At 37.1% G+C, this 24,823-nt stretch overlaps 1 protein-coding gene across 8 annotated transcripts in view; it reads left to right on the top strand.

Moving 5' to 3' along the window:
* The window catches only part of NAALADL2 (N-acetylated alpha-linked acidic dipeptidase like 2), a 399,226-nt gene that overhangs the window by 243,370 nt on the left and 131,033 nt on the right, over positions 1-24,823 (top strand). For all 8 annotated transcript variants that reach the window (XM_074547421.1, XM_074547422.1, XM_026792086.2 and 5 more), the window contains one exon: positions 23,083-23,233. In XM_074547421.1, the coding sequence (XP_074403522.1) occupies positions 23,083-23,233 (151 nt within the window). The remainder of the gene's footprint in view (positions 1-23,082; positions 23,234-24,823) is intronic.

The raw sequence follows: 24,823 nt of genomic DNA, 5'->3' as shown, positions 1-24,823 counted from the left end.
CTCCTTTTCTAAGGAATATTTGATGTGAAATATTGCCTTAAACTGCAAGTCCTGCTGGTTTAAATGAGCCCAGTATCTCTCTGCTGAATCCACTCTTTGTATCTTTTTCTCTCTCCTAATGTTTATGTTTCTGTACTTACTGAGTCTCACATTTCTGTTCCAGCTGATACTTCCCTCTCCCTATATTTTCCTTATCTCTGCCTTCCATGTGCTTGGTTTTACATCGCATTAAAACAGGGCACTAGTTCATAAGAGAGCTGTGGCTGTATAAACATATATACTTAGTGAGTTTCTTTCCACTTTTTGTATTTAACTTGTATTTTTCATGTTAATTTCCTTTAATTTTTTCATTATTATTACTTTATATTATGCAAGTATCTCACTCTGGATTTGAGTCTTATTATTATAGACCCTGCACTGAGGTTCCATCTTCATAACAGTTTCTAATTATGTCTCTATTTTTCAGTTGTATCTCCCTTGCACAGTTATGCTTTTTGTCTCTCTCTCTTTACTGCTGTTTTTTGTGTGGTTTTTTTTTTCTATTTTCCCCTTTCGTTTATTTAATTTAACTTTTAAAAAATGTTTGATTGTTCTTTTTCTCTCTGCTGAGTTCTTTGGAAAAAAACCTGAAAGAAATAATAAACTACTGCTGGCAGAAAAAAAAATCACCATGAAAACTGAACAACATTTCTTTTGTTTTTACATCATATTAAGAGAAAGAATGTGCTGGTAGAAAAGAGTTTCATGTTCAAGGGGCTAATTTACAGAACTCAGTCCAAGTGATGGAAATTTGAATATTTGGAAATATAGTTATTTAAATGGCAGTATTTTTGCAGTGTAGATTTCGTTTATAGAGATTGGATAAAGTACAAAATTGGGGGAGGATTAAGGTTGAAAATAATTTGGGACTTGTACTTTCAGTCTTTCAGGCTGTGCCCATCTCTCATATTTAGACACTGAAAACAACAGAGTTAAGAGCTTGGAATAATTTGAAATTGGAATGTACAGGGAATTTGGAGTAGGCAGAAAAGCCTGAAGTTAATGTGCTGTTAAAATATGCAGTTTAGTCTTAAACATGAGTAATTCTGATTAAATTCCATAAGGTTCATAAATTTAAGCTGCTTTGTGAGAATGAGATTTGCAGAAATCTGACCTGGAGTTATTTTTGCAATTGGATATGATTTTCAGATTTCACTGGGAGTGTTGTGTTTCTGTTCCACTGGATCAGAGCCTGGTTTCCGGTCAGGATGAGAGGGGCAGCAGCCCTGGCAGTGGCACCTGCCCAGAGCCACAGAGACACATCCTGATGCCTTGAGCTGGACCTTTTCAAACAAAGAATGTGTTACCTCAGCCACATCATAAATTACAGCTGTAAGGAGAAAGAACATGGACCCTACCTTTATAGCAGGGTATCCACAAGAGCAGTGACTCTGGGGAGGGAAAAAAACCAAAACAAAATAAAAACCCAAGTAGTTTACATTGCTGTGATTAAAAAAAAGGGAAAGATAAAAATGTGTTATGTATTTTATATATATAAAAATGAAAATATCAGAGGGGAGCAGGGGCTTGAGAAGGGGTTTTCACCATTTTTGGTGCACTAAGATCAGTTAGTGAGCAAGACTCTGTTATAGATTAATATGAAGAATGAGGGAAAAGGAAAGGTAGAAATGTGAAAGGAGTAGGCAAGAGTATTGCAAAGGCAAAATCCTTTTCAAATGCAGCTGAAAGGTTCAGGAATTTAGTACCCCCAGCACCTGGAGTGGCAATTTCCTATAGCGGGACAGACTGAGGCAGGGGGCTGAGCTGTGGGGAGCTCTCGTGGGACAGGGAACTGGGCACAACCAAGTCTTTTTGGTCTCATTAGCCACAATAATTCACAGTGCTGGAAAACTGGCAGGAGGAAAGAATTCAAACTGTTTCAACAGCTCCTGAAGGGATCTTGTGACTAGTCTGAGACATTTGTAAGGTCTGGATTGCTGCTGAATAAAGAGGGGGCTGGATTAAGGAAGAAGAAAAGTTTTCTTAAACAGGAAGCTGAAATGAGACAAATACAGAAGTGAGGGAATTGCCATGAAAAGGACACATTTTCTCACACCTTGAGATTGAAGGTGTCTGTCTCCTGGTGCCCTGGCTAGAAGGAAAATTTGTGTTTTGGTGGAACTCTGGTTATTTGGGTCGCTGGTGAGGTTGAGTAGCCAATCAAGGAGGTCAGAGCAGCCTCCTGGTGTCCTTGAAGCAGGAGGATCTATAAATGTGGCTGCTGAAAGATGGGGAAGTTTATTACCAGTGATTAAGCAAATCTCTCATGTGGTGTAGAGCACCTTCTTGAGAAAGAGCACCTTGAGCTGCCCACTGTGTTTGTAGGCAACTTATTGTAATTGTGCAAAATGTGTGGTGGCAGAGATTGGCAAAAGCACCTTGGTATCACCCAGCCCCTGTGCCCTGGAGCCTGTCTGAGTGTGTGCCACTGCTCTGAGCACGCTGAGGAAACCAGAGGAGGCTTTTTCAGGGTGAACTGCACAGTGGTTTCAATATCCAGCCTCTGGAAATGTCATTACCAAATTCAATTTTTGAAAAATGTTGTGTGTCTTGATCATGATTTAATCTTTAGGGGTTGCAATTCGTGAAAAAACCATAATTTTTGTCTTAAATTAACTTTTAATAGAGTAACAAAAGCCCTGAAGGCCAAACCACTTCATCTTTAAAATGTTCACATATTAACATTTTTTCCACATCCATTAAATGAAGATGTTGTTCTACTGTGTAAATATCTGTATTTATTTTAATAATTTACTGCCTTCATAAATATTCATAAAATTGCTTTTTAACTGTCATAAAGTCTAGGAATGTGGAGACTTGGATTTTTATGCAGAGGTTATTGGCAGGCCCTTACAGATAAGGGTTTGCTAAATAGAAAATATTAAAGATTCTCAGAATAAAGGTAATTTGCAAAAGGGCTTCAGTTTAACAACTGTGTTAATTTTAAATAAGTTTACTTTAGAAAAAGTAATTTCACTTTTCTACAATGTCTACATTGTTTATTTCCTTGTTCCCTCTGGTAATTTTTATGGCTAGCACATACAAGTGTGAAGATGATAGTTTGCATTGTAAATCTCCATTTAACGAGGACCCTCCCTTTCCTTCCATCCCTTCCTCCCTCCCTAGAGATACACAAATATATGTGTGTATTTTTATATACATATATACAGTGTGTGCATATAAAGATACAAATAAAAACTATAGTAAAACCCCAAACATTTTAAAGGGAACATAAACACTTGATATGCATTTCATTATAAAGGACACTGGGGCTTTGGTTGGGTTTTTTTGTGACCTTTTTTGGATGGTAGATTTTTTTTTGAAGGCTCCTAAAGTCTTTGTATTATATACACACATTTCCCCATATGAGCGCTATGGGACTTTTAATGATATTATATCCCTTCCTAAAGCCCTTCTCAAAAAGTCAAGCCACAGATATAGGCAGCATAAATAAAAATTATAGAAACATGTAAAACTATACCTGGGGATCTCTACCTGAAGGGATTATCTAGTAATGTCCACTGGATGTTACAGCATCCTGTTTTTCCTGTTTTCTTTAATTAATCATCCTCTTAAAATCTCATCTCAGTTACCAGAATCCTGAGTTTCTTTTGATAGTCTAAACTGAATTCAGGTTGATTTAGCAAATTGTTGGTGCAGAGTTTGCTAAGTAGCCAGTTTGTATTTGTACAGGGTATGCTAGTTCTTATTTTGTCTTGAAGGAAGCACTAGTGGCTTTGTGATCCTTTTTCCTTAGCCTTTGTCTCCCCCGAATTTATCAGAGATTCTCTTCTTTGAGTCAGTTGCTTTTATTCTTTATCCTTTTTCACTTCCCCCAAGGCCTAGATTTAGTGTACTCGTGGTCTTAACCTTCCCCATCCTCAAACAGCCTCTTTAATCTGTGAGATATCACACAGTCCAAAGAATGGTCCCATTGCATTTCTTCTCTACATCCTACATAAGCAAATTCAACCTAAGCCTTCTAAAAACCTGAATAATAATAATAATAATAATAATAATAATAATAATAATAATAATAATAATAATAATAATAATAAAATAATAAGTACCAAAAAGGTGTTCATATAATTGAGGATTCACACTCATCAGTCCTGTGTTTTGAATGATTCTTTCTGAATCTCTTTCTGATTTTTGATTCATGGAATTCTGCAGAAGCTATTTTGCGCTTTAGTGAATACTGAAAAATGTTATGTTTGTTTCAAAGACCATTGGCCTTTCTTCATCAGAAAGTGAGACATTTAAGACAATGGTAGACACAGTTCTCAGTTATATTCCTCTTGCTCTGACTGATAACAATGCTTTCATGTTCCTTTTGAACAGAAGGAGCAAACCATAATAGTTAGTTGGAGAAGCCTGGAGACACCCTGCCTCCATATCATAAATCTGATCTGGGTTGGCTGGATGAAGAAATGCACCCTAGCCCACTGGGGAAATGTACCAGAGTTAAAAATCAAAGTCTCTCTGCACAGGTTTATGACCTAATGCTTTATCCTGAAGTCATATTTTAATTCTTTATTGGTAAACTTAGTTTAAACTGGGTGAAAATAATTGAAAGTACCAATTATGATACATTTCCCCCTCAGTGTGAGGTACTGTGGGGAAGAAAATCAAGAAGTTCTACCGACTTGAGAAATCTATAGTTGATGACTAAAAAGCAGTCACATAGGAAGTCCCAAACGGTGTTTTTGTATTTCTGATTGGAGCCAACTCACACTGAGCTCCTGTGTTCAGTTCCTAGAAGGCTGTTAGTTTCCACAGTAATTTTTAGCTGAGCATGTCAATTTTCCTCCAACTTCATCCAGCATTTGAAGGATGATGTACTGTGACCTGTGCCACCTAAAAGTGAAACAGAGCCAGTGCAGTTATAAATCCAATCTGTATCTGTCCACATGAGTATGAAATAGTTGACAAAAATTTGCTCTCTTATCCCCTTAGTCAGGTGCACTGCAGTAAATTAAAGAGGGAATTCTCACTCAACATTTTACAGTAGAAATGGGGAAAAGTAATTTGCCCTTGTAAGCAGTAAGAAGAATATAAGGGTGGGGTAGGGGAAGAGCAATGGATGTCTAGAAGGAAGCATAATTACAGCACAACTTGTCAATATTCTCGAGTAATTAACATTTTGTTTGCATCAGTAAAAGGCCTTCTGGTTATTAATAATTTCCTTTTTGCTTACAAACCCCTGGATTTGATTGCAGGGAAGGAGAGGTGTGCTATTAGCAGAGTAAACAAGGGGAAATGTAAGTTAGTGACCAAAAGTAGGTATTGATTATTCTGCATTTCTGATGCCACACAATTTTCCCTGAATGTTTTGAGAAGGCACTGCTGGTTTGCAGACCTGTGTTCCCAGCTGTTGTTCCTATTCTCTCTTTCTCTTCTGTGTCAATACAGAAATTTCTGAAGTCCTGCTGGTGAATCAAACACTGAATTCTTCCTGATTTGACTCAGTGCATAGTCCCGTTCCTTTTAGTAACCCTAAATACTTATATTTCTCTTGGAGAAGTGATTCTAAATATTCATATACTCAATTGGCTGTTTAATTGCACATTTGCTGCATGTATTGAATGTATCCTTTGAAAAATTAGTCCAGCTCCCATAATGGATTGCTCTTTCCTGAGGGGAAAGTGTTATAGGAGATCTTCTCCTTTTAGTGCAATAAAATTGAGTGAGACACTAAGTGGCTTCCATTCAAACATGGACAATGGCTGACTCATAAAGAATTCATTGTGGGGTCTTCTGAAGCCCTTGTCTGATTTTAGAGGTGTGAAACTCAAGCATAATTTTCTGTTCTATCAAGCCCTTAAAAAGTGAGTAGTAAATGCACTCATCCAATTTACTGTGTGAGTGCTATGTCCTGATAAATGGTGCAAAGTCAAGTGAAATGGATTTGCTGTGAGGCAGCTGTTCAGAAGCAGAGCTGAGCAAAGATATCCAGATAGATATTTCCTCAGCTTGTACCCTGGATCCACACATGATCAGCTACCTGTGTGCAGGGCACTGGGAAACACCACTTTGTCTTTCATTCAAACAATCCAAACCTTTTCCATTTGCTCTTCCTGCACAGCACTTGGTCACACTTCTGCTTGTGCTCCTGGCCCTTCTTTTGTTGCTTGTGTGGGGAATTATTTTTCCTACCCTAGCTGCAAATTGAGCTGCTCTTTTGCATTAGTTGAGCTTGGATTTCACAAAAGGGCCATTGACAGACAAATTATCTGGGTCTTTTCCCAGCTCATGTGTTTCCAGCACATTTCAACAACAGCTGAGAAAGGAGAGAAGTAAAATTGAAGATCCATGAGCTTTGAGGAGGGATGAGGGGTGAATGGATAAAATCTTATCCTGCCAGGACAGATCTGCCTGACTTTGGGTTCTTTCAAAGTGTCAGCCACTGGACTGGGTGAAGCAATGCCAGAAATCTTCAGAACTTCCCCTTCCAACAGCTTTGCAGAGGAGAGACAGAGACCAGCATGGTGCATCCTGCTTATATTTGATATTTTCTGGAATAGTGATCAGAGGAAAAGGTCATCTTTTTCAGACAACAAGTGTTATATAAGTACTGCCCTCATTCTGTAGTGGGTTTGACTTGGATGGCATGTTCTGTATGGCTGGTTTCTTATTTTATTAAGGAGAAGTTATGATTCTTCTCTTACATTTTATGCTCTTTTAAGTCTTTTCTCCTCATTTCAGAATGCTTCATAGCAATCAGTTTATTTACATATCTGTGAACTGAGAAACTGGGTTGAAAGGTATCAAAAGTCACTATTCTTGAGTAAAGTATTTATGTAAAACATGATTTAGGAGATTACAGAAGTAAGCAGTTCTACTCCTAGAATCAGTATTTTATTTCATAAACCAGGATGTCACAGATTACTCAACTGAAGAATGATTTTCATGCCTTGTGGCTCTTAAGGATAACCTTGATTTGATTTTTGCATTGGTTCTGTGCTTTAAAGACTCAACTCTGAGAACTTCACAAAATCAACACTTGTGATTTCTGCATGAAAATGTGAATTCTGCCTTTCAAATACACCTGGATTTTGTCATGTGATCAGAACTTTGACTAGAAACATGGACATGCTGGATGCTGAGATCCAACTTTTAAATTTGCATCCATGAAATGAGGGATATATATTTATATTTCATATTCTATAATAACTAGCCTATGGAAATTTTTTATTATTTTCCCTGGGATTACTTGGATTGCTCCTTTCAGATTGTAGCTGGATTTTGTGAAGCATAGATGGCTAAAATATGTAACTGCATGTCCTCCCTGGAGAGGGAAGAGGTGGCTTTTAGCATTAAATTTTTTAATTTTCTCTTTGACTGCATAATGCCATGGAACACCAAAGTCAAAATTTCAGTCTTAGCCATTTGGACCTCTTGATGCCTGTGCATTAATTTGAAAACAAAAACACCAAGTCCATCATTACAAATATAATTGGCACCCTCTTTGCAAGTACAGCAATAACCACTTGGAATATTTTGTTTTGATTGCCAAAACATTAAACTAACCTTCTGTGCAGAAGGCAATTCTACCACAGTGAACATATTTTCACTTAACAGGAGAAGATTGTGCATTTCAATATGAGAACTCAGGCATTTTAATTTCCTCCTTAGGTCTCAGTGAATAATTCACAAACAACATGTGCAACGAAGTTAGACTTATGTTGTTTTCTCTTGATCTAGGCCTAACAAAATGGCAGCTTCCTTTATAAGTTATCCTGCTACATTCTCATGTTCTAAAGTGAGTTTGGTTTTTGTATTTGGCTTCTGGGGGTTTTTCTTGGTGCTTTTTTGTTTATTTTTAGTATTGAACATACTCTTCTAAAAGCAGTTCTCCGTATTTGGAGTTGTACTCATTCAAGGTAATTTTTTTTGTTGGTTTTTGGTTTGGGTTTTTGTGTTTTAATTGGTTTTTTTAAGTGTGGATTGGGATGCTTTTTGATATATAGGTTGTTGCAAATAAAAGGATTCTTGAACTTGTTTATGATCATAGGTGAAGAAAACAAAAATAACTGGAACCTTGAGGAAAAAAAGTTGGGGACTACTTTCCTTGATTGACTTAAGGTGCAAATTTTCATTATTTGTTTCAAATTTCACATTACTTTTACACTTCAGATTTCTCCAAAAATCACTCTCTTCATCAGAAAAAACACCCTTAGCCAACAAACCCAAGCTCTCCCAAAGCTGCCCAGAAAAGCTTGGTAATTGTGAATAGCCACAGAACATGCATGGGCTGAGATCTGTCAGGGCAGCTCAGTTATGTGGAGATACAGGTAATATTTCAGATGGAGGACAGTGTTTGCATTTTGTGGTGCTGGAGGAGTGCCTGCACTGACAGCAGAACCTGTTATTTACCTTTTCCCACTGTCAGTTATTATGCAGACACAAGAATTCTCAGCACACAGCCTCAGAGGTGACCTTGAGGTGACCTAGAGAGACCTCCCTTGCAATAAGGTGGAAGCATATATTTCACTTCTGAGTCAATCTTGGTTTTCCCTGGAGTGGGAATTGACTATATTGCCTCTTATATCAGTATTCAGTTATATGTGATGGGTTTATGTTATAAAACGTCCACTGGGGAACTGACCTGACAACTCATTTCAGTCAGGCCTCCACTGTAATCTCAGAGGAAAAATGATAACATTTAATCCACTTAACCACCTGGGCATGTCCTGTTCCTGTTCTCCTATTAGAGTGTATAAGGAAAAAAGGCAAGGCCAAATCTGCTGGTTGAGACCATTCTTGGATTACAGACTGAGGAAATCTTTATGAGACATTAGAGTTTAATTAGTCTGGAGCATCTGTGTAGAAATTACTGTCCCTTACCATGGTAAAGTATTGCAATGTTCCTTAAAAAAGGGGTACAAGGAGGGCATTTGGAATCTATTAGGAGAGCTGGGATCTGGCCTCCTCTTCCTGCCTAAGAACAGTCCCAATCCAAGCAGAATTTATTTTTTTTTCTTGGTTTGGAATACCTGAGAGAAGTCCAAGTATATTGCTTACACAGTGCTTCACACCTGACGTTAGTGGAAGCATCTTTAAAATATGATGTTTGCTCTGTTCAGCAAAGTGGGGCTGGAAATTAAATACTCATTACAGAGTATTTAATTTAAATTTCATTCCTTTTCAGTGTAATGTTATTCTTTAAAAAGTAGCCAATTAGGAAAGGTTAAGATAGTAGTATTAAAAAAATGTATGTGAAACTACCATACACAGAAATCTATTTTGCTGTGGCATTTGTACATACAATAGAATATGTTTGCAAATGCCTTTTGTTTCCATATATGCTTTTTCAGAAGAAAATTGAGCTGTTTGGAAGTGCAAAATGAATCTTTAAAAAGTGTAATATTTTAATGAGTTATTAATTTAAAGGATAATTCACTAATTTTTATTATTTGCAAGTATACCTGACTGAATGAACTTTGATGTGCACACTGTACAGATTCACTGAAAGCTGCAAGGACAAAATCTGGCATTGTCACTCAATGTGCGTTATTTTCTTTGAAGGTGAAGTCATTTCAAGGCATACAGAAACTTCAGAAAACAAGATTTGCTTCTGACCTGCCAACAGTGCAGAATTGTTCATTACTTGGTGATACCAGTGGTAACAGGGGAAGAGTAGCTTAAATTGCCTATTTCTCCCTTTTTCTGTTCTCTAGCAAACAGAATAAAACTACAAATATGTTATTTAGTGTCAAGAAAACCTAAGTTTTCATATCCAAATTAGCTTGATTGTTAATACAAGAGATTTTTTTTTTCTCAGTAAAGAGCTCAGCTTGATGCAGTGAGGTTTCCAGGAGAATATAGAAAAACACCACTATATGTTAAAGCACATTAAAACTGCCTTTTTTTAATATAAAAACCATACTTAAGTGTGTTGCACAGTAGATTTTACAGAACAATTCCCCTTCAGCAGAAGTAGCCATGGGTGGTGTTTGATCAGGTAAAATCTCACATGACAACGAGGTCACGGCCACCACATGGCACCTGCATTGTTGAGATGCTGTCACCATGAGCTGTCGTGGTGAAGTGCACACAAGTCTCTCATCCAGACTGATCAGCTGCTTAGTCTTCTGTCAAGAAGTTCTTATTGACCAGAAAAATCTCTGCTCCTTTCTTTCACTGTGAGAACATCGTGTAAGAAATGCAAGAAATGCCCTCTGTCAGCCTGATATCCTTCCTTGGCACAGCCTGTGCGTAAGGGAAGAGGATGGGTTGCAAAGCAAGAAGGAAATAATATTTTTTCCCCTGGTATTCTTGGAAATTGCAATCATAGGTGTCTTGACTCGCTGAAGTGGAGGATATGTCTGGAGCAATTTAATTATAATCATGACTGTTCTGTGAAATGGGATATTTCAGTTCTGAGTCTGTTTATCTCTGCAATAGCTTTTGGTGATGGGGTCCTCTATGTGGATGCTTAAAACATTTCTTGATATAGAATTGAACATTGGAAAGCAGGTATATAAAACTCTTCTAATGCTTTACCATTTATTATGAGGGGAAAAAAAAAAAGATATACAAAATATTCCAGCTTCAATCTAAATCTGAACAGCACAGAGTAATTGATGTAATTCTGAAGGTACCACCTGCATGCTAAATATTTGTCTTCACCCTTTAGGGTATTAGAAAGAGATTTTTTTTTTCTTGGTCTCAAGATTAATGGATAGTGTGATGAATTCTTAACAAATCTGTGCTCTTTAAAAAACACCCAAACAAATTTTAAGCTTTTATTCTATTCCTGGATTAAGCTAGTTGGTGTCTCATGGTCAAGGTGTGTTACACGATGATTTGTTTAACCTCTGAAGATGTTTGTAAATGATGGGGGAAAAAATGTGTTTAACATTACTGTAATCCTGTTCTCTGATTAAACTTGAACAGAAAAAAAAGCCCAACCCAACAGAAAACATTGCCCCTAAAAGAGTGTTTTCTAGAAAATTTCTCTTACTTTGTTGCAGAAAAGATCTTAAATGGTAAGCCTGGAACTTAACATCAATGACTGTGAGATGAAATTGATATAAATATTTCTAAGACAGCCTTCAAACTGTTGTTTTCTAATAATCAAAGATTATCATACTGGTAGCAAAGAGTTGTTCAGGGTTTTACTGTCAGAGCTGCCTCTTTAACTCAGTATCTTCATGGAATGGAACAGATCATTCTCCTCAGAAATCTTGTGTGAAAGGACAGTTTAGTAGATGTTGGCAAAAACTCAAAAAGGTAAATTTGATTTTAAAACCCCTCTCATCCTGCTCTAAGTATCTTAACTGTGTAAGCCCTTGTTGGAAAGATGAGTATTAATTAGTTTCTGTTTAAATCGTGTCTATCTCTACAATTAGCTGTCTTTGTGTACTTTCTCTATTTTAGGATTAACCTTTAGTATTTGCTATCAAAAAGAATCATAACAATTATATGTATATTAATTTTCCATCCCCTGAGTGAACTAGGTTCATACACAGTGAATCACAGAATAATTTAGGTGGGAAAAGACCTTTAAGATCCTCAGGTTCCTTCCCCAAACCCACCACTAAACCACGTCCCCAAGTGCCACATCCACACATCTTTTATATCCCTACAGGGATGGTGACTCCACAACTTCTGGGCAGCCTTTCCCAATGCTTGGTAACCCTTTTGGTGAAGAATTTTTCCTGATATCTAATTGAAACTTCCCTGGTGCAATTTGAGGCACTTTCCTCTCATCTAGTCACTTGTTATTTGAGAGAGGAGACCAACAAATAAAGGTCAGGAAGCCTGACTTTGAGTTTCTTACCAATTAAGGGTTATTGACATTGAGGGTGCTGCTTTGGTGTGAAGCTGATGCAGTTAAATGCAGGCTAAGGCACGAGGATTTCAGTAACTACCAATTTTCTAAACAGAATGGATAGAGATGCATTTTCCATTAAAAAGTGATGCAAAAGTAAACTTGCCCTGTAACCCTGAACTGGCTTCCTTTTCACCTTTTTAGTTAGAGGCAATAGAAAGTACAAAATTAGTCACCACTGTCAGTTGACAAAGAGAAGAAATTTATGGCTGAGAACAGAAATTTCTGTTATTAGAGTTTTTTCACTCTGTCTCTTTTGCAAATGTATTGCAAGAGAAAATGCTTGTTGTGAACTTGGGAACTTGGAAATATTCCTTGATTTTCTATAGATTTCTGTCCTGGGCTAAACACCAGGGCCTGTGGTTGTGGTCTTCATTCTGTGTCAGCCCATTAATTGATTACTTTGACCATGCATTCATTTCTGTAGTGTAACTTGGTGTTGAGATAGAGCTTTTATTTGGGTTTTTAGGTTGGAGGCTTTTGGGTTGGCATTTGTTTGATTTTTGTTGGTTCTCAGTTTGTTGGTTTTTTTCCCCCAGAGTGAAGTTGTATATTCTTTAAAGACTTTTTCTGCAAGTTCTGTCTTAGGAGTTACAGTGCTGTAACAGATGTTGATTGATCATGAGTTTTATTGTATTTCTTTTTCATTCATCTTCTAACTGCAGTATTCTGTTTGTCATTTAGAAAGTTTAGTGGAGTTCTAGGAGCTGTAAGTGGTGCTAAATCTTTTCTGTGGGCCCATCCGAGGGAACTGTGTTTTTAATGTACAAGGCTTCAAAAGATATTTTCTTTTGGTCTTTCCTTTCCTTCCTGAAAAAATTGTCAGAGAAAGACAGAAATAATGTGCTGTCAATGACCTAGTTGAGAAGAGTGACAGAGCAAGGGTTTTACTACCACATCTTTCTTAACCACCCTTGTATGACCTTGTTTTGTTATTGGGGTCTTCCTTTCCTAATCACTGCAAGTTGGACCTATTTTTCACATTTTATATTTTTCAATTTATTTTTTAAGACAGGGGAAGGACATAATTTTGGATTGATGTTTTGGAACTAATTGTAGACTGGTGTTACTGAAGAGGAGCTGGGGGTTGTTGGTTTGGCTTTTTTTTTTTTTCCCCTCTATCTGCTGGTGAATGAATGACTTTGTAGTGCTTTGTGACTGCCAAACTAATCCAGCTGCCTTCCCTGTTCTCATCAAGTGCTTCAACCTTGGACCTCCTTCATGTAGCTCTTTCTACTATTTCATTTTGGTGAAATGGGCTATTTAGTAGGTCACAGGAGGAGGCAGAGCTCTGTTTTACTGATGTGCTGAGTGGAAAGCAGTGAAAGAGAAAGGACCTAGGAAGACACAAAAGCTGCACATGTTGGCTTTTTCAGCTGTTGTATCTTTTGTGTAGATTGCCCGCAGTTGTGCTGTACCAGGGTTATATATTAAGTGGTGCTTCAGTTTATTACATATTCCACTTTAAACCTTGATGTTCAGTAGGAAAGATGCATTCATGATATGGCCTGTGTAGCACAGTTCATGAATAAGTTCTTGTGGAAAAAAAAATCTAGTTTCTGAAATGTCAATGAGGAAAGAAAATCAAGACTAGCCTAATTTTTAATTTTGGAATTTTTTGGGGAGCTTAAGAGTGGAAATCACTACTGATAATTTATAAAGAACTTTTATTGCTAAGGTTTGTAATAACTTCTTTAATATTTATAGTTCTTGAAATGACTTTATGCACTGGGGCACATTCTTTACGATCATTTCTTTTATCACTCCTAGTTTGTGACTGTTGTTCTAATAAGGAAGATAAATAAGTTCATTCTGAGTATTGATTTACTTAAAGGCATGCTAACCAAGTAGTTAAACACTGCTCTTTTCCATAAATGAAGCTAAAATATTCATTAACCAATTAATAATATTCAGTTTTCCTAGTTGATATATAGAGATGCCTGAGGCATACATATAGCACACTCTATATCTTTATATGTTCTACTTGGAAACATAAAATTAAATAAAATGTAAATTTTAAAATACATAATGATGTTATGCAATCTCAAAAGATACTGTTATATTACATCTAAGGCATTATTTTAAAAGCATGAAACCTGGATGCAATGTAATAGACCAGGAAAGAGTTGAGCAGGGAGTATGTTTTATACTTAACAAAAATCCAAAGCAAAAGCCTAGAATTTTCCAGTTCTATTAATTGGAAAAGAGTTGTGAGAATAATAAAATAAATGAATAAGTATTGGTTTTGCACAGATCCAGTGAAGGCAGCTATTGTTTTAACAATCTAACAATTGGGGGACAGCAAATGTGCCTTAATTATAGATCTCTGATTGCTGTGTGGGTTCTGAGAGCATCTGCTGATGCCTTGGCGGATCCCCTACAACAGCTGCATTCTTGGAGCTGGAAAAGTCATAATCCTACTTTTATCTTGGAGATGGAAGGATGGCCTGGGCTGTTTTCATTTCAACACTGCTAACTTCCAGTGTTGGTACTGGAAAATAGTGATTCCAGGTACCCCAGGGATATTTTCATTTTAGTTGAGAAAAGACCATAGAGAGAATAAAGGTTATGAGTTTACCCTGCATATGAGGCACAGTGAGGGATGTTTATACAAATTAGGGATTTCCCTTGCTCTCTGCTCATCTTCTCCCTTATTCTTGCTGATATTTCATGGGGGGTTGGAATGAGATGAGCTTTAAGATCCCTCCCAAGCCAAACCATCCTGTGATCCCATGACTGGGGTATCTGCAGACTGGGAGCCTGGTGCTGGAGCCCAGAGTGAGAAGAAAAATGTTGCAGAGTTGAGAGCTCCAGAGGTTGGGAGCAGGTGTCCCAAATGTTTGTGGTGAGCAGAGTGGCTGCAGGCACAGGGGAGCTGCAGCCATCCCCAGGGGGATACTGCTTTTTGTGGGCTTTGTGCCCTGAACAAGGTGCAGAAGGGTGAGGGGAACCTGAAATTGCAGCTTTCTGGGAAAGAAATGCCCTGTGCTGGGAATAATGTTTGAAAATCCGGTCTGCTGATCTTAATTTTTCTAGTGGTAGGAAAACAAATAAATAAGAAAAAAGAAAAAAAAAAAATAGTTAGGGGACATTGTCAGATTTGACTTTGATCTGTGACTCTGTTGGCAGTTCAGTGGATTTTGGATTAAAAGTTGGGTAGAATGCATAAAATCCAAAAAGGGTCTAATCAGTTTATTCTTGATGATTTGGCAAGATTATAATTATATCTTTGTGTAATTGTTTTTTGTATGATGGATCTTCAGTTTTATTCTCTCTGTAATAGAGTCTAAACATAGACTGGAATAACCATAAACATAATCAGAAACAACAGTTTCAGTGTGAGCAGGGAAATGCTATTGGCTTTCTGGAGGTTGCTCATCTGGACATTCATACAGCCTGTTTCTTTTTAATGTTTACTGAATATTTAATGATACTTATTATGCATACAGAGTTCCTCTACATGCTTATTTAGAACTGAGTAGTATTTCCTGAAGATGTAGGAATGCAATAGCAATATGAAAGGCTTTGTATTATATACTCATCAAATAATAGAGCTTTTTTTTTCTGGACTGTAAGCAATTCAATTATTTTGTTTCTGAAATAAATTAAGTAAAGCTTATTGAGTCCAATCAGCCCTTGTTTCTAGGGAATTGTAGTTCAATTTCATTTTTAATTAGATTGAACATTGTGAATTTCTTAGCAGTGGTAAGCAAGATCTGGCAATAAAATATGCACTCAGTTTGTATTAAAAGTTGCTAAAATCTAGTGCAGGGAACTGGCAGTATATCTGGCTTATGTTTAATTGTCCAAATATCCTATTGTGAAAAATTCCATTTTTAAAAGCTGCTGATGTGTAACAAATTACTTTTCTTTGATAAAACTGTATAGAAGATGAGCAGGCAGCAAACAGGCAAAAGTATGGGACAGAACATTGAGTTCTTGATAAGCTTAATAGCACATGTAGGAGCAGGATGTTAAATTTTTTTCTGTGCAAGGATTACAGAATTGAACCTAGATGATTTTTGGTTTGGAGGAGAAGTCTCCAAAGGTTTTTCCTCAACTGCCACAGCTGTCCAGTGTGTGGATTTCCAGTCAAACCAGCACACAACAAGCTTGTGACCAGTGTTCATTGAGAAGTCTACTGTCCTTGAATAGCATTAGTGGCAGAGGAATGTACTTAAAAATATAATGGATGGTAAACTGATGGGCAAAGTAACTCTTACTCATCACTGCCATGCAGCCCCATTGCTCAAAGGCAGATTTTTGTGATTAACATTGTAGATTTTCTTACCCTTCCCTTCTGCTTTTCTTCCCAAGAAATACAAAAGGAGACTCTCTCTTCCCTAGAAATAATTTTCTAGATATTAAAAAAAAGGACAAAATTTTGAAAATTAAGGATTGTGAAAGCCAATTTTAGTCTGGAAAGCAATTACAGAAAATGTCTTAAAAGATCTTAGATATGCTTGTCGGATTCTTTCCACAAATAAATGCGCTTCATGTTGTCATTTCTCTGGTAGTAACTACATCAAAGTCTTAAGGTCTTGACATGACACAGAGCAACTCTTTGATTTTGTATTGTTCCTACATATGTCACTGTATGGCAGGAAGAGTTTGATAAATTCTTTTGCAATATGTTTTCCCCCTTCTAAGACCTTTATGGCAATAGCCTGTCATTTATGAGACCACTGTGTATGCATTTATAGCTGTTGGAAGTTTTATGCAGCTTAATCCCTTTCCCAGCCCTGTTTGTTCAATATAACGATGATGCCATTCCTCAGGCAAGGACAGTGTTTGAGCTGGAAAGGAAAGATGTGTTTCTTTTTATGGTCCCCATTAAACTGGCTGCATCCTCCATCCTTTTTACAGCCTTAGCACGGCACCTTGAGGGTTGATCAGCAAAAGCCAAAACCTCTTCAGACAGAGTTTTGCCACCAAATTCCTTCGAAATCCTTCAATGTTTGTGATGGAGAATCTTGGAGCATGATTAAACATCAAGTGCAATATCAAAAATACTACATGAAACCAAAACATTACTTTGTTAAAAACTTGCCATTTGGAAGAGTGGTCTATAGATGTAGATATGTGTATTTAAGTGGGTTTTTTCCACCTTGAGTTTTGTTTGTGTTACCAAGCCCTTTCCAAATGCTCTGTATTACAGTAGATAATAGGTAGTAAAAGATAGCAGCATCTGATTATACTCATAGCATCTAAACCTGACTTTTCTATCCAGTCTGCTGCAGAAATAAAAAGATATTGTGTCAGTGAGATCTTTCAACATGTTTAAATGTACCATTGCTCTTGCTTAATAATTTTACATACTGCCAATTAGTCATATGAGATGGGACATCCTTTCAGAGCATCATGATTTTAATTGTGACTTCAGCAGAAAAGAGTAATTAATAACTATTAACCTGTCCAGTAAAGCTGTGTCTCAGATTAATGAACCATGTCTTTCACATGTTGCGGTATGAATTGAAAAATGCAGCAGTTAAAAACTGATTGCTGTTATTTGTCTAATTAATACTGTTATTTGTCTAATTAATGCTGATCTTTGCACTGAAGTATAATGACAATAGGAGATTTTTAAAAACATTAATATATTTGATTTTACTCTGAATAACATGTATTCGGTACAAACATGTATTTTTTAATGTATTTTTGATAAACTTTTTTTTTTAGTGATTAGTTTTTCTTTATTTTTGTTTCCATGCTACATATATATTATGGCTTTGACTATAAAATTCCGCATGCATTTTTTTGAGGTTTACCTGGAAGGGACGGAGAAAAGGGCATCACAATTATATAGAGATATAAACAGGATGTTGTTTCTTATTTTATGAATGTGTTATGTCCATGATTTGCTTTGTTAGCACTGATTGGACTTGTAATAAACAGTGAGATTGTGAATCTGCCTTTAGGAAGAGATTTGGCCTCAAGTTACATGGAGGAGGTTCTATGTTAGAGTAACAACATGATCCCAAATTAACTTTGCTGTCAGTAGCTGCCACTTAAAGGCCTTGGTTGTCTAATGAACTGTGATGTCATTAACACTTAGGCGGCCATTGTGTAAAATACAATCTTTGCAATTTTGTGTGCAGCTTTAGGGAGACTTAAGTAAACTACCATTTTAAGTGTTAAAAAAAAAAAAAATCTCCTTTACGACTGTGTAAGTGCTTATAGCCAAAGCATGTTTTATGTCTTTATTTAGGGTACTGTTATTTTGCCAGACACAGACATATTTTTGATATAGAAAAACCTTCAAAGACCTCTGAGAAGTTTCAGTGAACAGCCTAATATTATCCATTAGTGTGATTATCTGTGTACAGGAGTGAGGATACATTTTCAATAGTGTGATATCCATTCACATAAGTGACTTTTGAAGATGAGAACTACATTTTTAGGCACTTTTGACTTCAGCAATCAAGGTGTGCTTGAAGGGCTTTTTGAAATGTAGACTTTTTAAATGTGCTATCATAGTACATGATACATACCAAGATAGAAGAGAACTCTTAAATACTGTTGTGCAGCTAATTTATATTGTTTCATTTACTATTATGTAAGGATTGAAAGAGTTGAAAGCAGAATTAGATAAGAAAATGCCACTGGATTTCTATTGACCCTAATAACAGTAGGGACCCTATAGTAAAATGAAGAGATCTGGATCATTTTTTTTTTTCCTAGCACTAAAATTTGATTTGAAAATCTCTCTACAAGTGGTGGAATGTGTTTGGAAGTTGCTGTATTTTAAATCAAATTTTCCAGACACACTGCTGCTTGTTTTGAGTAAGAATGGAACCTTCTATGATGGCAAAGTCACTTGCTATATAGAATTATAAGCCAATGTATCTTGTCCTGAGCTGCTTTAGCTTAAATAATGTATCAGTCAATAAAAGAACAGGTTGTTCTATGGATTTGTGAATGGGTTTTTCACAGCTCTGTTTCTTGAAGCTGAATTCTGTGGTGTCTAATCTGTGGAGAAGTTTCTGTATTCCTTTACATCTGCCACTCTGTCTCTTGATTTCTTCCATGTTTTTTTCCCTCTTCCATTAAGGAATAAGCTGTTCAGTTTTTATTAATGCCTTCTCAGTCATGTATTCACAGCATCTGCCCCTTGTCTGCTCAAGATCCCATTTTCATTAAACTTGCAGGGAATATACTGAGATATTTCCTCCTGTGAAATAAGTTTCCTGTGCCAACTAATCAGCAGCTCAGTCATTTCTGTGGATCAGGACACATAAATGGACAAGCTTAGAAAGTGGACTTAGGCAATATTTGCAATAATAGGGCTGGTGTTGTACCTCATAAAGCACAAACTGCACTGCTGGTACTGTTAACACCATGAGGGGGAGAATTGTTTGTGCAATGGGTTCTCAGAAGATTTGTCCATATTTTGAAACTGCTTGCAAATATGGTGAGAAGAATTGCTAATAATGCTATTTGAATATGTAATTAGCAGGTTGATATAACCCACAGTTACTTGCATCATTTTTTTTTCTGTTTTCCTGGTACATTCATAACATTGTTAACCATCACTCTTAGGAATCATGCATTGTTACTTTCTACATTATTTGTGGCAGAACTGTTGCTGATAATCAAAAAATGGGAGGGAAAAGATGCCGTGTTTATTTAATTATCTTTAAGCATTGGGGTCTTGCTGGATCAGAGGTTCTAGAAACAGGATCTAAGCTGTTCAGATGCAGTGAGAGAATAGTGTAGGAAACCCTCTGTTCTCATGGTTGCTGTAATCCTGGTGAGACCAAAGTGTGATGTGATTTTCTGCTCTCTGCCCATGAAAGGACAGCTTAAACTTGAGCCCAGATGTGGCTCCCATGCACAGAATATCTCAGTAGAGCTGCTTCAGTCATGCTTTATTTTCAGCTGGAAAGAGAGGGTGCTGCTGGAGCACTCCGTGCCTCAGTGTGCATGTTTGTAATTTTCTGGAGCTCTGGGGTTAGCAGGTAACCAGTCCTCTGTAGCCCCTGGAAAATAATGAAGGCTGATTACCTGATTGGTTTTGTGCTGTGTGGTGCTTACAAGGTGCAAGGATGGTCTCAGCTGAGAAGAGAGCAGGGACAAGATCTTCAGAGAGTCTGACTTTGTACACAGGTGGAAGAGAACAAATAGAGCTTGAGGCCAGTACCTGCTGCACTGCTTCCCTGCTTATCACCAGTCACTGATGGGCAGCTTTTATGCATGATGCTGGAGATTCACAGAGGCTGCAGTCTGTGCTCTTTGGTAGGTTCTGTGTTCAGATCATTAATAAAAGCCCTAATTAAGTGTTCATTCAGGTGCACACTGGCCTCAGGTGAGCTAAAACACATTAAAGTCACCTGTGAAAGGCCCCTGTTTCTTGTTGCTTCTTTTCTTTTTCCTCAGCAAATAGTCATGCTCAGATTGCTTATTTTGGACCCAATATCTGCCAGTAGGTTTGTGGCCAAAGTCCCACAGTAAAGTTTGTCTGAAATGTGGAACAGAGAGCTGGGCACTGTTACCAGTGTGCCAGTGCAAAAGAGAAATGTTTCCTCTGCCACATCTCAGAGAAGGTGCAGTTAAAATGGAGAAGCAGCTTTGAGTTTTCCCCTTGGAGCCAAACTGAGTTCTACAGACTATTGCAGTCTGTCTCTTCACTGCTTCAGCCATATCATCTTTAAAAGGCGATTTAATGGTGCCTGGTGGTGTGTGGAGTTTACAGACCTAAACTGTCCCCAGGTACACGACGGGGCCTTTGGTGAAGCAGCAGGTGTCTCACATTAGATTAAATTGAGTCCAGACTGTTTTATGGGGTGATTTGATATACTGAATTGGAACAGTCACATTTTTTAAGGTAACTCCAAAAAGTGAGGACTTAAGCAGCCATAAAAAACTAAAGGGTTAACAGTGGGCACCAGCATCTGTTTTCAAGGGTTCTCTGTTTCCAGTTTGTTCTGAGATGTTTATGGCTTTGGGAGAGGGACAATACATACATCCAAAATCATAAGGAGCAGATTTTTCTGTTGAATTGTTTTGCAATCTAAAATAATCCATTCATTTGAATAGATGTGCACTGGTTTACCTGAAGGAATTAATCTACAATCTTCTGCCTTGTAAAAAAATATGCAGAACTTTCTTTGGCTTCTTTGTGCTTGGACAATTTATGTCTGGTAAAGTGTTTACGTATTTAAGATGAAAATGGAATCAACAATGCACATTTATTGTTGATATAGTTGTGCTGTCACTGTTGTAAAGTTAAAAAGCAGCAATTATAGCTGAAATCTGAAAGCTGTTTTGTAATTTCACGTGTGACACAACTTCTTACTAGAGATTGTAGCCATGGCAGCAGTGCTTGCTGCACTTTGTGAATAGCAGACGTGTAGTTACTTTCTCCCACTAAAACTGAGGAATTTAATAGTTTTCGTTTGTTTTTTTTTTTTAAGTGCAAAGTTTTTAAAACTCTTTAAAAGAAAAAATAATATGTATTTCCTGTTTTGTGTGCTACTAAATAAACCAGGGATTAATAAAAAGATACTGGATATGGAGGCAGGAAAAGGCAATAATTATTTTAAATCCTGCCTGTTACATCATTTAGCTATGATGAGTCCCTAGTTCTCCCACTCTAGTTTTTGTGCAATCAAATCCTGTCTGAATATCTGAATAAAAACATGAATTGAAAACAGAAAAAAAACATAATAAATGAACCTACCATTTGGGCAATCCCTTTTCCTGCATTACATTTAAGGTCTGGAATATATTTTTTGCATCTGAGCTAATCACCTCTCATTCTCCTGCTCACCTGACTAGAGTTCTCTCAAAGAATCCCTTTGATCTGTGGATTGCTTGTTTGTGTAAGATAGGTAGGATTAAGTGACTCACAGGTTCAACTTGCATCTGCTTATCTGAATTCAAGATATCTGAATGCAAGATGAGTGTCAAGGTCTTGGCAAAGCACAGTATTAGATATATTTACTTACAGAAATGGCAAATAGTACTTTGCTATTTTTAGCATATTGCAAATACTAGGCTGCTATTTTTATATTTTTTCTGTCTTAGCTGTTGAGTAAAACAGAACTGAACACCAAATGAGGCTCAGACTGAATGCCATTTATTCATGTAATTTACATACTTGTAAAGCCACAAAGAACTGTGCATAAACATTCCTTAATACCAGCAGCTAGGAGATAAATTGAAAATTATATACATGCACAAGAAGAAAAAGAAGGTTCTAAAATGTAGAAGGAAGAAGACAATTGAACTGAGAAACAGAGTAGTAAAAAGTCCTCAGGTTCCTATGAAATCAGAGTTGTGTAGAAACATCAGATACCTGCAGTCATTCCTCAGACCATTTGGAGACCTTTGGAAAGTCATCAGTAAGGCAGCCCAGTGAATAGTAAGATAATTCTTAAATACCTGAATTACTTCTGTCTGAAAAATTAATATAGCTTTGTATCACTGAGCTTTGTATCAATTCCAAATATGCAGAGCATTACACAGAAAGGTCATCTCATTTCATGGGGGTATTTACCACATTACAATTTGATTTTGGCCATATCAGAATCAAATCCTCTTTATTTTTCACTTCTCTATGAAAGAAACAACTGAGGTTTTCCAGAAAAGCTGCTGCAGTTTATGGTACTTGGATGCTTTTGTCCTTGACTTTGGGGAAGTTTGCTTGATATTCCGGCCCAGATCTGTGGATATTTGGAAACTAATTGCCAGTTCCAGCTCAAACTTTGTTGTTATAATGAGACAAAATAAAACCTATTTGTCTGACAGGAGGCAGATCCAAACATTTGAGTAAGATAGACTGGAGTGTTAAATTTAATTTTATTTTTTTAATGTTCTGTAAACTTCTGTTTTCTCTCTTAACTGTAGAGTAAATGTGTCCAGAAATCCTGATGCCAGTGCAGGCAAACGTTCAGTGTGTGCTGTGTCCTTGAAGAGGTAAACTAAGCAAGAACATCTTACAGATAATAACATGGAAAATAGGGAAGGTCAACTCAAGATGTTTTAGTGACATTATTTTCAAAACTGAGGCATTTTCAGGGTGGTGTTTATATCATAGGAAAACCTGTTAAGGTGCTAGAAGCACTTTGGCAGTGCAGCTTGGCACAGAGCAATCTGTGGTGAGAACGTGGTGCACGGGAAAGCCTCCATCTCATCAGTAATTTAAAAAATGTTGTTTTTTGAGTCTGCTGTTGTTAATGGTCACCTGTGTTTCTGTGTCCCCTCAGCTTTCTCTGCTGGAAGGTGCAGGGTTTGGTGGTGTTCTCGTTTACACTGATCCTTGTGACTTGCCAAAGACTGCAGACCTTGCTGACAAAGCCTTTATGGTCTCCTTGAACAGCGGGGGAGATCCATCCACACCTGGTTATGCCAGCATTGGTAAGTACTGGTCAGGGCATTTTAATTCTCTGCAGATTGTAAAAATGGGAGTTAAAACACTAAACCAAATCTTGATGGCAAGAGAGGCTCTGAGTAAGGAAATACTGTGTAATACAGCAGGGCTTAAAGGATGGAATCCAGTCTCAAAAGTGCTTTAAATTCTTGGCACAAAGTCTGCACTCTCAATAGTTTATTGTGTTTTGTATTTGAGTATTCACACACTGAACCATTATTACTACCTGTTTTTTCTTATCCCATGAACAAAAGCCAAGACTGAAGTACTGATCCAGGATCTGTCCCCACTGAAAGAATTATTCCCTTCATTCTGTCTTCCTCTTTCATAGTAACAGAAATTAAAATATTTGGTCACAAGGTACAAGTGAAATATAATTAGATATTTATATTTTTAAAGTATTAAGAGAAAATAATGTTTATAGTATCTGTATGCTACTATCACTTGAATAGGGTGTGTTCATTTAGTCTTGCCTAGATAGATTTGGTTATTAATTATGCTTCTCTAAATACATGTATTTTTGAAAGGTGGGAAATACAGATTTGATTTCAAGGAACAACATGGTCTCAAGGGACAACATCATCTTATATAATTTTATGTGGGATGTTTTTGAAGCAATGTTAACAATAAATAGAAGCAGCAGCATATTTGACTTGTATGTGCTGCTTAAATCTCCATTCTGGCAGTTCAGTGAGTGTGTGTTCTGCTTCTCTGCAGCTTTTTCAGCTTTACAGCCCTTTTTACTATCTAACTATTTGGAAATGTATTAAGCAGCAGTCTATGATTTTGTGACAAGGCTTCATCAAGAATATTTTGTCCGGTTACTGGCTCAGACATCTAAAGTTTGACTTGAATTGGCACTAAATCAACTGAGGCAACGTGGAGATACGTCATGCCTAGAATGGCAGAAAATAGAAATATTTGCCTGGTTGTCAAAGAAGGGTGTTAGCTATTCACAGCATGAATGCCTTGACAGCTCAGTGGGAAAGAAATTGCACATTTTCTCAGTGTCTCAGTGTACCTGACCCAGTGTTCTTAAAAGTGCCCTGGGAGCTACAGAGGTAAATATAACACTCTTCAAGCTTTATTCTTGCTCATTTCATGGAGCTATTTGAAAAACAGTTTGTGGTGTCTCTGTCTGGCTGACTCCTTAATGTTTTATTTACCCTACATGAAAAGTAAAGCTAATTAAAACAGATACACCAACATGAAGATGCCACTTCAGTTTTTAAACCTTATGTGTTAGTTTTCTGTCAGTAAATTATCTCATCTGCAGTGTGCATTCCAATCTCCAGTTTGGGAAAGAGAGGCTTAATTATAGGGACAGTGGTGTTACAAGTGCATTGATGGTTTATGGTAGAAGCCTTAGTGTGGCTTGTCTGCGGTTTGAAATTTCTGAGGAACATTCATAGACAGAAGCAGGTTATCATGCTTAACATCATTGTTATTTTGATCATTGAGTGCCATGATGAGCTGGGAAGAGCTCACAGGAATACTTGAGAAAACCCTTTTTATTTTTTTATGGTTTTGTCACTGGAAGGTAGATCAGATGGAAGTAATTCCAGTGTTTCTGATGA

This window comes from Zonotrichia albicollis, chromosome 9 (genome assembly GCF_047830755.1).
Source record: "Zonotrichia albicollis isolate bZonAlb1 chromosome 9, bZonAlb1.hap1, whole genome shotgun sequence".
Lineage (NCBI taxonomy): Eukaryota > Metazoa > Chordata > Aves > Passeriformes > Passerellidae > Zonotrichia > Zonotrichia albicollis.
The sequence above is the reverse complement of the archived record's forward strand: the minus strand, read 5'-3'. Positions and strand labels throughout refer to the sequence as shown.